This window comes from Macaca mulatta, chromosome 7 (genome assembly GCF_049350105.2).
Source record: "Macaca mulatta isolate MMU2019108-1 chromosome 7, T2T-MMU8v2.0, whole genome shotgun sequence".
NCBI lineage: Eukaryota > Metazoa > Chordata > Mammalia > Primates > Cercopithecidae > Macaca > Macaca mulatta.
The window spans coordinates 105,628,669-105,645,920 of record NC_133412.1 but is presented as its reverse complement, the minus strand read 5'-3'; the positions used below and the strand labels follow the sequence as shown (position 1 = coordinate 105,645,920).

The window sequence follows — 17,252 nt, the reverse complement described above, 5'->3', positions numbered from 1 at the left end:
TTCCAATCAAATCCATTCATAATTGCTGAGTTCGTGTTGTGAGAATAGATGCAACTTATTGTAAATTCACAACACAATTGTAAAAACAGTGGCCAGCAACAATTACCCTCCATGGCTCTTCATCATTTCTTGAGCTACTACTTCATGAATGATACAAGTTCAATGAAGTGTATGATGGATGTATTCCACAGAACAATAATAACAGTAACAATAAACCCTAGAGCACTGCTATATCTCCAGCTCCTACAACAGAGTTGATTATCAATAAATGTTTATTGATTTAATAAATATATGATTTGAATCCATGATTTTTAATCTCCTTCTAGTAGTAGAAAGCAGGCAGATCTGATTACTGACCAGCATTGGATGCTGGACAGAGCATTGGGTGTTGGAAAACAAATGGGGAGGGGGGAAGAAAAGAATGTATAGACTTGAAGATGCCAGGTAGGTATCTAAAGAAAGATCTCTCTAGAGGTTAGACAAATCTTCCTCATCTCTGATCTCCATTAGCACATTCTGTCATGGATATCAGATTTAGGGCAAAGTTGGTCAGTTGAGATTCTTTGTAGTCTCCCGTAACCACAAGAGTCCCAGTTGAGAACCCTCTTGGGATCTACTTGGGAGGGACGGCATCTGGGAACTAACACACAACTCACATATTCATCCTATGGTTACTCTACTGAAGTCTAAAGTGCCACAGTAAAATGAAGAGCTAACTGAAAACAATGACTGTGACTTAAAGTTAGAGGTAAGCCTAGTCGATTTTGATTCCTATGGAGTTCTAGGGCCTGTGGGGAGTTTGCCACAGCAAGAACCTTTATTTTGAATAAACAAAAATCAACAAGCATAAATGGTTTGTGAGAATAGGTACAGATTTGTTTGGTGGTGTTGATAATGTTGGAGGCACTGTAACATTAATAAGTCAATAAATTAATGAATTATCCAACACTCATTATAAGGCCTTTTAATCTCATATATTAATATAAGTGCCTTATAAACTTTTAGAATATATGTTTTACACAAACTAATAGTAGAACACTAAAGTGGGTATTAATAGCCAAAAGACTAAACACACATGCCCGCACACAAACACATACCCACCACTCCCCACATACAATGCATCCATATATGGTATCTATATGTATATGTATATGTACAGCCCCTGCTTAGCAAGCAAAAACACTTTTTTTCTATAAATATATGTCCATTTTATTTAAGAATGAGAGAGTTAACTTGGATTCAAATGTACAGGGTTCATTCTTAAGTTATTCATCAAGAATAACAATAAAATCTTCCAGGTACTGAATATAAGAAAAATCAAACATATTTTGTATAATATTCTAAATGTCCATTTGATTCACTGTATCTGGAATGATTCTTCTAAAACATGAATCATGGGAGTTCGCCAAACAAACATTTCTTTTGTCCTCAAAATAAAGTCCAAATCTCTTAATATGGATTTAAAAAGCTCTTTACCTTCATGATCTGACCTCAGCTTACCTATTAGCCCAAATCCCACCTCCTGGTTCCTTGGGCTTTTTGCTCCAGTCCTACTAGTAGCTCTCTGGGCCTGCCATTCTCTTTTTATCTCTGGGTATTTGATCATGCCATGTCCTCTGCCTAGAACATGTTCTGTCTCTGTTCACCAGTCTATTCCTGTCTCTCCTTTAGGTCTCCGGTAGAGTCATTTCTTCTGGAAAGCCTCCTCTGTCTGGATTAGGTGCTTCTTTCTCTGTCCTCCAATGGCATCTTATAGACTTATCAGTTTGGCTTTAATGTCTATTCACTTGGCTCCATTTTCCTCTAGACTCAAAGCTACTTGAAGACAGAAACCATGTTTTTATCATTATTATATTCTTAGCACTGAGTGTCTGACACATAATAAGTACTCAATATATATTTATTAAACAATTGAAGAGGAAAAGGAAGCCAGGTTAGCATCAATAACAACGAATGGCATGTGTGCAAATTACCAGGTATGAGCTAACTCTGGTCTAAAGCCCCATTCATATTGGAAGTGCCCTAGCTTCTAGTCACTATGCCTAGATTCAAAGCCCATCAGGGCCTGCTTATTTACCTACAAAGAATTCCTATCCTATATCTCTACACTGAAAACATTCTCAAATGGTCACACCTGGCAATGCATTGCTTAACTTCAAGGAAAACACTCACCTCCTTTGTCTCTTCAGAGAAAGCTTGCAGAATGTCCGTCTGCCTAGTGTAGTTGCCATTGGCGTCCTGCAGACCTTGCAGAATGCGCTCCCGCAGAACCAGCACTGAGACTCGAAGCTGGTGCCAGAGGAGCTGCACTGCGTGGATGTCCACTATCACGTTGACAGAGTAAGACAGCAGCTTTAAGGAGAACTCTGTTTCAAGGAGGGCATGGATTTGCTCAACATGATCAGAAATATCTTCACAAATGTCCTGCAGTAAAGAAAAGCAAAATATGTGAGGACTACTTTGCCTTATCCTGGAGGGAGGTGAGGGTGGTAGAAAAGTTCACTCTTACCTAACACCAATTACCAGGGCCAACCGTAGCACCCTGGATATCTGGGGCCTTTGTTTTAGTTCAGATACACAGTTGGAAGCCATATTCCTGTGCACTGGGCCTTTGACCATTTAGGTAAATTAATCTTTTTCTAAACCACACAAATCCTACTATTCCATCAGATGCCCAAATTGAAAGTTCAGCCAAGGTGAGAGGTGCATCTCTCCAATTCACTGTCTGTTCTCTTTTTTATTGTTTGTTGGGTATTCTGGAAGGGAACCAATGGCTGTTTTATTTGCTAGTACTAAGCTACACTGGGCACACAATATTTCAGGTTAGAAGCATCATCTAGACACCTTTGAAGAAAGATAACCTAGAATGTGTGCTTCAAAGGCACTCTCAGACATTCTCAATGAACTATGGGGTATTTGATGTAAGGGGCAATTGTCACTATCCCACAAGTATACAACTTAATATTTAAATTCAGTGGTTTTTTTTCTGTTTTTGTTTTGTTTTTGTTTTTGTTTTTAGACAGAGTTTCACTCTTGTCACACAGGCTGGAGTGCAATGGCGCGATCTCAGCTCACTGCAACCTCCACCTCCCGGGTTCAAGTGATTCTTCTGCCTCAGTCTCCTGAGTAGTTAAGTTTACAGGCAGCTGCCACCATGTCCAGCTAATTTTTGTATTTTTAGTACAGATGGGGTTTCACCACATTGGCCAGGCTGGTCTTGAACTCTTGACCTCAGGTGATCCACCCACCTCAGCCTCCCAAAGTGCCGGGATTACAGGCGTAAGCCACTGCACGCAGCCTAAATGTACAGTGGATATCGAAATTTTCAACCCACACTTTACAAGCAGAATCACTCTTATGAAACAAAGCCAGAAAAATTCCAAAGACAAAATACAATTTTGTCTTGTTTCATGCAGACATTTTAAACAAAAACATTACTAACTCAGTCTCAATCTCCTTGACACATACTATTAGGTAGGAAGGTTTGGTATCTGACATGTCACTTGTTCTTACAAGTTCCCAAATTTCCACTGTGCTGTCAGAGGCCAGCAGCGTGAAATGAGTGGCATGAATGGTAGTATTTACTTGGGCAATGTAAGAGACCATTAAGGATCAAAATGATGGTGTCAGCTGAAAGGGCTCAGTTACTCATTTTTAGTTGTACATTAGTGATTTTTTAAAATTGAGCTTTTATTTATGATTTTTGTTAGGGCCAAAATTTGAAGATAGCATTAGAGTTCTGAGCCCCACCATCAGTGTCAAAACAGTCATTCTATGCTGGAAACACAACCTTCTGATTTCATGTAATTCAGTTACTTTTTTAAAAAGAAAAATGAAAATATATAATCTGTATTTAAAAATGTACAAGGGAAAAAATCTATTGAAGAATGACAAGCTGTGCTAAATTATGAATATTAATTGTTGTACAATTCCAATGAGTGCTCCAATATTAGTTCTTGAAACCCAAGAACTAATTGGTGACAGTGGTACAAACTGGTGATCATAACTTGAAACAGAATAAAAGTTTAAACTAGATGAACTTTGAAGCACTAATTGGGTAAGGTTCTCCCAAATGGCACCCACAAGGTAATGCAGTCCAAAAGAAATTTAGGGCAAAAAATCTATTACCCCATTAGCCAGTACATGGGAACCAATCACAGCCAGATTGGCTCGTCTCTGCTGGCCTCATCACAGAAGAGCAGGGCTCTCATTGCTATCATCAGATATTCCACATTGCCTGGGATTTCTGGTTGGAGCGTCTATTTCATGTATTCTCCCACACCTCTTGACCACTACCCCAAAACAAATGCCTGTATCTTTTGTCCTCTTAGCATGTTCATTTCTGTGTTGTTCTGTGCCACTTTGAGAAACTCCCTCCCTCCCACTGCTGAGTTCTTCCAAATTCTCTATACTTTGCCCCATTCTGTTGTAAAAAACACTCCTTAACTTCTTCACAGAATCCATCTACTTCCTGGTCTCACCCAAACCTGATTCTGCACAAGAGTCCCACTTCCCCTGTTGCCCTCCCAGGGAAGGCTGCTCATTCTCCCAGTCCTCACCTGAGAGACGATAGTACGGATGATGGGGGAAGGCTGGCCTCAATGCCTCTTTGCTACTTTGGTACTTTCTGATCATTACTCTTTCACCCACATTCTAACACCCTTTTTTCCCCAGTAGGTGCCTGGTCTGACAAACCTTACTGTCTTCCTCCCTCGTTGCTGTTACCTACATTCTTCCCTTTTACTCCTCTATACTACATTGAAGAATGCAACTGGTTCACATTTTACTGTCTCTATATCAAGCATGGCGTTATCTTTGGTAATGCCAATATTCACACTGATGAACCAACCAACCAACACTGTAGTCTCAAATTTCCTTTACTCCACAGCTCCCAGGACCTTCATACCCATTCCACTGGGACAAGCCTCTACCCTAGCTCTACTGTGGACTTCACCATCACATCACCTATGTAACAATATCAGAAAGTCCTCTATGCCACCAACCTCTATTTGTTCAACTTTTTCACTCCTGTCTCCCACTACAGGTGCGCTTCAACCTCATCCAGGCCACCAGCTCCTCCAGTGACCCTTTCCTCAAATACGACCCTCCTCCTAGCATCTATGGGGTATGCCTATGCTATGGGCAGTATCTATGGTGATCACTGTTCAACTACTATCTTGGCAGTAGTCTCCACTTCCTCATACTCTTTTTTTTTTGAGACGGAGTCTCGCTCTGTCGCCCAGCCCAGGCTGGAGTGCAGTGGCGCGATCTCGGCTCACTGCAAGCTCCGCCTCCTGGGTTCACGCCATTCTCCTGCCTCAGCCTCCCGAGTAGCTGGGACTACAGGCGCCCACAACCGCGCCCGGCTAATTTTTTGTATTTTTAGTAGAGACGGGGTTTCACCGTGGTCTCGATCTCCTGACCTTGTGATCCGCCCGCCTCGGCCTCCCAAAGTGCTGGGATTACAGGCGTGAGCCACCGCACCCGGCCTCACTTCCTCATACTCTTGATTCATAAGTCAGATTTGTTAGCCTCTGTCTCTGGCATCTCACTTTGATGCTAAAGATGCAGAATATCTTTCATACCTAGGAGAGAAAAAGGCTTGGGTAACCTTTATGCTAGCAGCTCAGAATAGCCATATACACATTTCTCATCTACTCCACACCATCCTGCAATACAAAATGTTACATAGAGTCTTCGCACCACGAAAGCATCATGTCAAAGCACATGCCATCTTTTCCTCTTATACATGATTTGGCTCCTTCGTAATAGATGTAGGAATGTAGTCAGAACCAGGTCATGGGTCAAGATTGCCAGGAAACTATCCAGGGAAAACAATATATAAAGGGCACTAGGGTACCATTGGTGCCAGTTAACTTAGATTTTCACATCTTACTCCCTACATAACTGGGCAAGGTAAATTGGCCCCATTCCCACCGAAGCAGATGGACCCCTAAGGGGAAAAAAACACCTTTCCCACAAGTGCTGACCTACCAAAGAAGATATCATGATGGCAAATAAGCACATACAAAATCTTCAACTACATAAGCCAAGATGGAAATGTAAATTAAAACCACAATAAGATACCAGTTTACACCCATTTGAATGCCTAGAATAAAAAAATTACTGACAGCACCAACTGCTAAGGAATTCTAGAACAACCGGAACTCTCCTGTGCTGCTTACGGGAATTCAGAACAGTACAATCACTCTGGAAAACAGGTTAGCAGTTTCTTATAAAATTAAGCATACAATTACCATATGACCCAGCAATTCCACTCCTGGGTGTTTATCCAAGAGAAATGAAAACTTATACGCACACAAAAATGAAAAGAAGTTCCGCCCACCATCGCTAAAACCTTCAATGGGTAAACTGATCATAGGTAAGTGGTCCTTCAATGGGTAAATAGATAAACTATGGTACGCCTATACAATATGCAGCAGTTTTTTAAAAAGCGAACCACTATACATGTAACAATTTGGATAAATCTCAAAGGCATTACACTAAGTGTAAGAAGCCAGTCTCAAAATGTTACACACTGTATAATTCTATTTATATAAATAACATTCTCATAAGACAAAACTATAATGATAGACAATAGATGAGTGACTACTAGAGACTGGGGATGGGGAGGGCATGATTCTAAACTGATAGCACAAGGGAGTGTTGCAGACTGATGGAACTGTTTGGTATAGATTGTGGAGGTGTTATGCAAATCTACACATGGGTTAAGCTGTATACCAAAAAAGAAAGTCAATTCTGCTGTATGATAATTTTTAAACTAATACAGGAAAAGCAGTTTATAGTCTCAGTAAAATACACATAAAATTCATTTTGGATCACACACTGCCTTCATATTCTTGGAAATTACAAAAAGCACAACTCTTTAAAGTCATGGTGGCACTGTGATCATCAGCACTAATTTTATATAGTAACTCTGTGTAGCTTCCATATTATTTTCTAGCAAGTATAAAGGAAAATGAAGCTAATCTGGAGCCCATCTCAAAGTGAATTAATGCAAATGACAATGTTAACAATATCTTCAAAGTTGCATAGATTTTTTTCCCACAGATATTACCGTGCTAATGTGGGAAACTGACCCTCTACATTGCTTTGTTTAATTCACATACAGCACAATAGCCCTGTGGCGTTCAGTACTCACAGAACAAAATGCATTGAATACATTATGTTGCCAATTGCTCATTTCACTCAACCTTCCAGATACCTTGCTGTCTCAAAATCGCAGCTGCTGTCTCCTGTCAATGAGAAAGGAATCTTCTGTGGTTACTGAAGCAGCTGATACAAACACTAAGGTGACCTGAGAGTGTTTACAAATAAACTCTAGTTGGCTGAGTCAGTTGGTTTTTCTGTTTTCTTTGTTTTTTAAAATTGGGTTGTATGCTTATGTGAGAGGGGTACGTTTTCCTTTTGTAAAACATATTATTGTATACTTTTTCATTGTATCTTATTTCTTCTAAACAAATGCAGGGATGTTAAAGTAACTCTTATATATTTAACCAGTATGTCCAGTTTTCACCAGCTAGGGACAGAAATGAGGCACCCTTCTTGTGATTGCTCTGATTGCTTACTGTAATAACTCTTGAGTGTGACTTCTCAGCTCCTGCTAATTGTCCGTAGGAGGCGATCTCTTTGCTGCCTCATCATGAGGCCATCATACCCCTTCTCCACCATTCTCAAAACATCTTAAAGGTTTCCCTGTAAAATTACAAATGTACATGGATCAACATTCTGCCAAGGCGCCTCAAATTGCCAATCTCCAGGGCTCCATGTGCATCTGGAAGGAAGTCTGCCCTCCTAGCAACATCCTCATCCAGGTACTGAAGCAACACTTGGCACCTCAGTTTCAAAAACTCACACAAATGGAATCCTAAAAAAAAAAAAAAGAAAAAAGAAAAGAAAAGAAAAAGAAAAAGAAAGAAAAAAAAAAAGGAAAGAAATGCAAATTCCCCTAATGGCTGGGTGAAGAGGCTCATGCTTGTAATCCCAGCACTTTGGGAGACTGAGGCAGGAGAATTTCTTGGGCTCAGGAGTTCTAGACCAGCCTGGGCAACACAGGAGACCCCATCACTACAAAAAATTTAAAAAATTAGTCAAGTGTGGTGGCACACACCTATAGTCCCCGCTATTCAGAAAGCTGAAGTGGGAAAATGCCTTGAGCCCACGAGGTGTAGGTTGCAGTGAACCATGATCACACCACTTCACTCCAGCCTGGCCAAAGCAAGAAAATAACCTGTCTTAAAGCAAGAACCTGCCTCCAAAAAAAAAAAAGTTTCTTTACCCATATGCTCACCATATGTGTATGTGTTTATTACAAAAAGCTAAAAAGAGATTCTGACCTAAAACATGTACTTTATATTTTAAAATACAGATTAAGGAAATATCACAGTTAGTTGCAATAAAACTCACAAGTAAACCTTAGAAATTGAAATTGCAACTTTATACAAAAACGTACCTATTGCAGAGTACGAAGTAATCTTCAGTTGACTATCAAAACTGTCCTTTCTCCAAAAACAGAGTGACAGATTTCCCTATGGCAAAATATTTTTATTTCCCCAAAAGTAAACTATCCCTCTCAGTAAAGGAGAAGTACAGGGGAACTTTCTCAACTTGATAAAGAATATCTACAAAAAACCTATAGCTAACAGCAAACTTAACAGTGAGAAACTAGAAGCTTTCCTGCAAAGATTGACAGCAAGGCAAGGATGTCTCCTCTCGGTACTCCTTTACAACATCATACTAGAAGTCCTAACTATTGCAATAAGATAAAAAGAGGAAAGAAAAGGCATATATTTGGAAGGAAGAAATGAAACTGTCTTGTTCAAAGATGACATGATCATCTATGTAGAAAATCTGACAGAATGGGAAAAAAAAAAAAAGTAGACTCCTGGAACTAATAAGCAATCACAGCAAGGTTGCAGAATATGAGGTGAATATACAAAAGTCAATTGTTTTCCTATATACCAGCAATGAACAACTGGAATTTGAAATAAAAAACACAGTATCATTTATACTAGCATTCCCCAAATGAAATCTTAGGTATAAATCTAAAAACATGTATGAGATCTACATGAAAACTACAAACTCTAATGAAAGAAATCAAAGAAGTAAATAAATGCAGTGGTATTCTATGTTCCTGGATAGGAAGATTCAATATTGTCAAGATGTTAGTTCTTCCCAACTTGACGTATAGCTTCAACTCAATCAAAAACCTAGCAAGTTATTTTATAGATAACAAACTGATTCTAAAGTTGATGTGAAGAGGCCGGGTGTGATGGCTTACACCTGTAATCCTAGTACTCTGGGAGGCCAAGGCAGGATCATCTGAGGTCAGGAGTTTGAGACTAGCCTGGCCAACATGGTGAAACCCCATCTCTACTAAAAATACAAAAATTAGCTGGGAGCATTGGTGCATGCCTGTAATCCCAGCTACTTGGGAAGTTGAGGCAGGAGAATCGCTTGAACCCAAGAGGCAGAGGTTGCAGTAAGCTGAGATGGTGCCATTGCACTCCAGCCTGGGGGACAGAGCAAGACTCTGTCCAAATAGTAATAATAATAATAATAATAATAATAATAATAATAATAATACAGTTTATGTGAAGAGGAAAAAGACCCAGAATATCCAAAACAATATTTAAAAAGAACAAAACAGGGGGACTGACATTACCCAACTTCAAGATTTACTACAAAGCTACAGTAATCAAGACAATGTTATATTGGCAAAAGAATAGACAAACAGATCAATGAACAGAATAGACAGCCTAGAGGTAGACCCACATAAGTAATAGTTAACTGATCTTCAACAAAGGAGCAAAGGCAACACAATAGAGAAAAGACAGTCTTTTCAACAAATGGTGCTGGAATTGGACATCTACAGGCAAATAATAATAATAATGATAATCCTAGACATAGACCTTACACCCTTAACAAAAATTAACTCAAAATATATCACAGACCTAAGGGTAGACCTACTAGACAGCCTAGAGGTCGACCCACATAAGTAATAGTTAACTGATCTTCGACAAATGAGCAAAGGCAACACAATAGAGAAAAGACAGTCTTTTCAACAAATGGTGCTGGAATTGGACATCTACAAGCAAATAATAATAATAATGATAATCCTAGACATAGACCTTACACCCTTAACAAAAACTAACTCAAAATATATCACAGACCTAAGGATAAAATGCAAAACTATAAAATCCTATAAGATATCATAGAAGAAAATCTAGATCACCTTGAGTTTGGCAATGACTTTTTGTTAATAGATACAATGCCAAAGGCACAATCTAGGAAAGAATTAATAAGCTGACTTCATTAAAATTAAACATTTATGCTCTGTGAAAGACATCATTAAAAGAATGAAAAGACAAGCCACAGACTGGAAGAAAATATTTGCAAAAGACTTATGAAGGATTATTATTCAAAATATATAAAGAAGTCTTAAAGTTCAACAAAAACAAACAACTCAATTAAAAAACAGTCCAAAGACCTTAACAGATGCCTCACCAAAGAAAATAAACAGATGACAAATAAGAATATGAAAAAATGGTTCCATATCATAAGTCACCAGGGAAATGCAAATTAAAACAATGAGATACCATTAAAACAACGAGATATCATTATATAATCGTTAGAATGGCCAAAATTCAGAATACTGACAACACTAAATGCTGGTGAGGATGTGGAGTAACAGGAACTCTCATTCACTGCAGTGGGAATGCAGTTTGACGGTTTCTTACATATTCTCACCATAAAATCCAGCAATCACACTCCTTGGTTTTTACCCAAGGGAGTTGAAAACTCATATCCAAACAAAAACCTGCACACAGATGTTTATAGCAGCTTTATTCATAATTGCCAAAACTTAGAAGCAACCAAGGAGTTTGGTAGGTGAATGAATAAACTTTGGTATATCTAGACAATGGTATATCTAGACAATAGAATATTAGCGCTAAAAAGAAGTAAGCTATCAAGCTATGAAAAGACATGAGAAACCTTAAATGTATATTACTAAGTGAGAGAAGTCAATCTGAAAAGTCTACAAACTGTATTATTCCATTTATATGACATTCTGGAAAAGGCAAAGCAGTGGCTACCAGACCGTTTGGGGGCAAGGAGGGAAGACTAAGAAGAGAAGAGGATGTTTATGGCAGTGAAACTATTCTACATACTATAAAGGTGGATACACATAATTTAATATTCTTCAAAATCTGTAGAATGTACAAGACAGAGTGAACCCAATGTACACTATGGAATTGGGGTGATAATGATGTGCCAATGTAGGTTCATCAATTGTAACAAATATAGCACCCTGGTGGGGAGTGCTGATAATGTGGAAAGCTATGCATGTGTGGGGACAGGGGATATAAGGGCTACCTCTGTGCCTGCCTCTTAATTTTGCTGTGAATCTAAACTGGTTACAAAAATACTATGTAAAAAAACACAAACTAGACTACCTCTTCTTTACTCTTCCTCTAGCAAATACACTTTTCTAATAGGCCTAGTTTCTTCTTTTGTCATATGAAGAATAATTATAATGGGCTGAACATGGTGGCTCACACCTTCAATCCCATCACTTTGGGAGGCCAAGGTGGAAGGATCCCTGAGTCCAGGAGTTTGAGACCAGCCTGGGCAACATGGCAAAACCCCATCTCTACAAAAGATACAAAATTTATCTGAGTCTGGGTGGGGCGCTGTGGCTTACACCTGTAATCCCAGCACTTTGGGAGGCTGAGGTGGGCAGATCACTTGAGGTCATGAGTTTGAGACCAGCCTGGGCAATGTGGTGAAATGACGTCTCTACTAAAAATACAAAAATTAGTGGGGCATGGTGGCAGGCGCCTATAATCCCAGCTACTCTGAGGCTTAGGCAGGAGGATCACTTGACCCCGGGAAGCAGAGGTTGCAGTGAGCCAAGATTTCGCCACTGCACTCCAGCCTGGGCAACAGAGCAAGACTGTCTCAAAAAAATAAAAATAAAAAAATTATCCAGACCTGATGGCAGGCACCTGTAGTCCCAGCTACTTGGGAGGCTGAGGTGGGAAGATCGCTTGAGCCCGGGAGGTCAAGGCTACAGTGAGTCATGATCACACCACTGTACTCTAGCTTGGGCAACAGAGTGAGACCCTGTCTCACAATTTAAAAAATAATAATAATAAAAAAGAATGACTATAATGGAGAGCAGTGGGAATGATGCTGAGACTTTTTATGATCATCACAGAACTTCTCTCCAACGTTTGAAGAACTTTATAAACAGTAGTTATCCTTTTTAGTGCTAAAAATGTGAGTGTGATGACTAAAAGGAGCTAATTTATGTGGAAATGATTTGCTATTATTGGCTGTTACTCATCCATCTCCCTAACTAGACTGTATCTTTCTAGAAGCAGGAAATGTGTCTTATTTGTCTTAGTTATCTATAATGCCACACTGTTAGGACACTGCCATACAAATGCAAAGGATGTTTGTGAAACTGAATTCAATTGGATAAAATACTATATTTTACAAATTAGAGGTAAACCCCTAAAAAGCAAACAGTAGCTTAACTTTCTTTCTGAAGTATATTTACACTAATTGGCACTCACTCAGCAAGTCACATCAGTAGTCACTGACACTGGGTCACCTCATGCTTTGATTAGGAGAGGGTCTGAAAAAGCGAGCAGAGAGATGATAGAGGAGGATGTAGATGCAGAATATAGTCTTGGAAGGGTTCACACTTCTGCCTTCACGTCTCTGAAAGTCTCCTCTGCCTTCAACTGAGAAAGGACCAATTAGAAGTTCTGTCAGGATATACCTGGCCATATACAAATGTAGATTGCTTTTCTTTCCATGATTTGAAAATTTTTTGCATAAAATTGTTATTAAAAAGCTTCAGAGGATTCATTTATTGAGCTATCACTTTAAATACCTAATTCCAGGCTCTGACTTATTTGACCGGGAATAAACCCTAAACAAAAAGTTTGGAGGAAAACTGACCATTGCTATTGTACACTGGAGAAATTGTTTTTCTAAGCAAGCTACTGCTTAGTCACTCTTGTATTTAGTATTCTACAATGACACAATACAGGTTCAAAATCTGAGTTCATTCACTAAAAAAATCATGGCTATGGTCTTGACTCTCAATAGCTCTTCTGGAAATTGTTCACAATATCTCTACCTTCCCCAAGATATCTTCATAGAGTGATTTTTTTAGCAGTGTTTCAGGTAGAAATTAATAGAGAAGCCAGTGGTGTTTCTTACCTTGCAGTGTGCTTGTTAACCATGCATATTCCTGGGCTACTCCTTTTGAAGATAGCTAGGGCCAAAGAATCTGCATTTTCTTAAGCATGTGGTGGCCATCATGCTGGTGTTCTATGCACCACACATTGAAAAACACGGAGCCAGAAACGGGTCATCTGTCTAGGCTGACTGACGCTGAAGTGGGAACTACGTGCAAGCCTGCTGCTACGCACTGCAAAAACAAAACCTCCCAGCACTTGAAAGGTAGCCCTCCACTGATAATACACAGATATATCTACAGTACAATTTATATTCTTTGTGCACCAGAAAATAACATTTCATAACTTTATTTACCCAGTACCGATAGTGCTGTAATAATCTCTAGGGCAGCATCAGGTTTGTGGATTTTTCTAACATGCCTTCTCTTTTGCTTTTTTTACAATTTATTATAAAATGAAACAGATGACTGTCTCACACAAATAAATATATTTAATAAATGTATGTAATATATATGTATATATGTAAATATGTATTTACATGTATACTATATATTTTTATATATGGCTTAGTAAGTTATTATAAGGAAAACACTCTTGTAACAACCACCCAGGTCAAAATTTAGAACTTTACCAGCCACCCTCACCCCAGAACTGCTTCCATCTGTCCCCTTTCCATCACAGAGGCTTCATCCCTCCAAAAGTGACCACTATCCTGATTTGCATAGCAATCATTCCCACACAAGAGTACCTGGATATAAAAATTTACTTTTGCCCAGTTTTTATCTTGATATGTCTTTTAAGTCTCTTCTCCATTTTTTTTTTTTTTTTTTTTTTTTGAAACAGGCTCTTGCTGTTTGGCCTAGGCTAGTCTCAAATGATGCGCCCACCTTAGCTTTCCAAGCAGTTGGACCATAGGCACGTTTTACCACACCCAGCTTAAGTCTCTTTTAATCTCTTTTTCTATCTGTATTTCTTTTTTGTACAATTTATCTGCTGAAGAACTTGGGGCATTAGACCTGCAGAATTTTCCACAATCTGGATTTGCTGATTGAAGCCACATGAAGCAGTCCAGCCTGCTGGTTCTTCTGTTTTCTTTACTTTCTACAAACTGGTATCTGGATCCTGAGGCCTGATTCATCTCAGCTTCAATTTATTTGACAAAACAGTAAGTACCACAGTGTGTGTGTGTGTGTGTGTGTGTGTGTGTGTGTGTGTGTGTGTGTGTGTATATTTGTTTGTTTGTTTTTAAATCAGGAGGAGTATTTAACTTCATGGCTAGGCATGGTGGCTCACACCTGTAATCCTAGCACTTTGGGAGGCTGAGGCCGGCGGATCGCCTGGCTCAGGAGTTTGAGACCAGTCTGGGTAACAAAGTGAGATGCCATCTCTACAAAAAATACAAAAATTTTTTGTATTAAAAAAATACAGACATAGAGGTGTGTGCCTGGGGTCTCAGCTATTCAGGAAGCTGAGGTGGGAGGATGGCTTGACCCTGGGAGGCGGAGGTTGCAGTGAGCTGAGATCACTGCAACTCTAGAGTAACTCCACTTAACTCTAATCTGGGCGACAGAACCAGACCCTGTCTCAAAACAAAAAAAAAAAAAGAGAGAGAGAGAGAGAGGTATTCAACTTCAACTTTTGCTCTTTTTTCGATAGTTGGTGATATCAACTATTTTGGTAATTGATGGACAGTGGTGCCTAGATCTGTTAATGTACTGGGGGTTGTAGCATGATGATATTCTTTCTTTTAAAATTGTACTTTAAGTTCTAGGGTACATTTGCACAATGTGCAGGCTTGTTATATATGCATACATGTGCCATGTTGGTGTGCTGCACCCATTAACTCGTCATTTACATTAGATATATCTCCTGATGCTATCCCTCACCCCTCACCCCATCCCATGACAGGCCCCAGTGTGTGATGTTCCCCACCCTGTGTCCAAGTGTTCTCATTGTTCAATTCCCACCTATGAGTGAGAATATGCGGTGTTTGGTTTTCTGTCCTTGTGATAGTTTGCTCAGAATGATGGTTTCCAGCTTCATTCATGTTCCTACAAAGGACATGAACTCATCCTTTTTCATGGCTGCATAGTATTCCATGGTGTACATGTGCCACAGTTTCTTAATCTAGTCTATCACTGATGGACATTTGGGTTGGTTCCAAGTCTTTGCTGTTGGGAATAGTGCCACAATAAACATACATGTGCATGTGTCTTTATAGCAGCATGATTTATAATCCTTTGGGTATATACCCAGTAATGGGATGGCTGGGTCAAATGGTATTTCCAGTTCTAGATCCTTGAGAAATTGCCACACTGTCTTCCACAATGGTTGAACTAGTTTACACTCCCATCAACAGTGTAAAAGTGCTCCTGTTTCTCCACATCCTCCCTAGCAACTGTTGTTTCCTGACTTTTTAATGATCACCATTCTAACTGGTGTGAGACGGTATCTCATTGTGGTTTTGACTTGCATTTCTCTGATGGCCAGTGATGATGAGCATTTTTTTCATGTGTCTGTTGGCTGCATAAATGACTTCCTTTGAGAAGTGTCTGTTCATATCCTTTGCCCACTGTTTGATGGGGTTTTTTTATTTTTTTCTTGTAAATTTGTTTAAGCTCTTTGTAGATTCTGGATATTAGCCCTTTGTCAGATGGGTAGATTGTAAAAATTTTCTCCCATTCTGTAGGTTGTCTGTTCACTCTGATGGTAGTTTCTTGTGCTGTGCAGAAGCTCCTTAATTTAATTATATCCCATTTGTCAGTTTTGGCTTTTGCTGCCATTGGTTTTGGTGTTTTAGTCATGAAGTCCTTGCCCATGCCTATGTCCTGAATGGTATTGCCTTGGTTTTCTTCTAGGGTTTTTATGGTTCTAGATCTAACATTTAAGTCTTTAATCCATCTTGAATTAATTTTTGTATAAGGTGTAAGGAAGGGATCCAGTTTCAGCTTTCTACTTATGGCTTGCCAGTTTTCCCAGCACCATTTATTAAATAGGGAATCCTTTCCCCATTGCTTGTTTTTGTCAGGTTTGTCAAAGATCAGATGGTTGTAGATGTGTAGTATTATTTCTGAGGGCTCTGTTCTCTTCCATTGGTCTATATCTCTGTTTTGGTACCAGCACCATGCTGTTTTGGTTACTGTAGCCTTGTAATATAGTTTGAAGTCAGGTAGCATGATGCCTCCAGCTTTGTTCTTTTGGCTTAGGATTGTCTTGGCAATGCGGGCTCTTTTTTGGTTCCATATGAACTTTTAAGTAGTCTTTTCCAATTCTGTGAAGAAACTCATTGGTAGCGTGATGGGGATGGCATTGAATCTATAAATTACCTTGGGCAGTATAGCCATTTTCACGATATTGATTCTTCCTATCCATGAGCATGGTATGTTCTTCCATTTGTTTGTGTCCTCTTTTATTTCCTTGAACAGTAGTTTGTAGCTCTCCTTGAAAAGGTCCTTCATATCCCTTGTAAGTTGGATTCCTAGGTATTTTATTCTCTTTGAAGCTATTGTGAATGGGAGTCACTCAAGATTTGGCTCTCTGTTTGTCTGTTATTGGTATATAATAATGCTTGTGATTTTTGCACATTGATTTTGTATCCTGAGACTTTGCTGAAGTTGCTTATCAGCTTAAGGAGATTTTGGGCTGAGATGATGGGGTTTTCTAAATATACAATCATGTCATCTGCAAACAAGGACAATTTGACTTCCTCTTTTCCTAAGTGAATACCCTTTATTTCTTTCTCCTGCTTGATTGCCCTGGCCAGAACTTCCAACACGATGTTGAAGAGGAGTGGCAAGAGAGGGCATCCCTGTCTTGTGCCAGTTTTCAAAGGGAATGCTTCCAGCTTTTGCCCATTCAGTATGATATTGGCTGTGGGTTTGTCACAAAAGCTCTTATTGTTTTGAGATACATCCCATCAATACCTAGTTTATTAAGAGTTTTTAGTATGAAGGGCTGTTGAATTTAGTTGAAGGCCTTTTCTGCATCTATTGAGATAATCATGTGGTTTTTGTCTTT

General features: G+C 39.2%; 1 protein-coding gene across 2 annotated transcripts in view; it reads right to left on the bottom strand.

Moving 5' to 3' along the window:
* Positions 1 to 17,252, bottom strand: part of AKAP6 (A-kinase anchoring protein 6) — a 526,643-nt gene that overhangs the window by 305,797 nt on the left and 203,594 nt on the right. For both annotated transcript variants that reach the window (XM_015143518.3, XM_077940883.1), the window contains exon 3: positions 2,173 to 2,424. In XM_015143518.3, the coding sequence (XP_014999004.3) occupies positions 2,173 to 2,424 (252 nt within the window). The remainder of the gene's footprint in view (positions 1 to 2,172; positions 2,425 to 17,252) is intronic.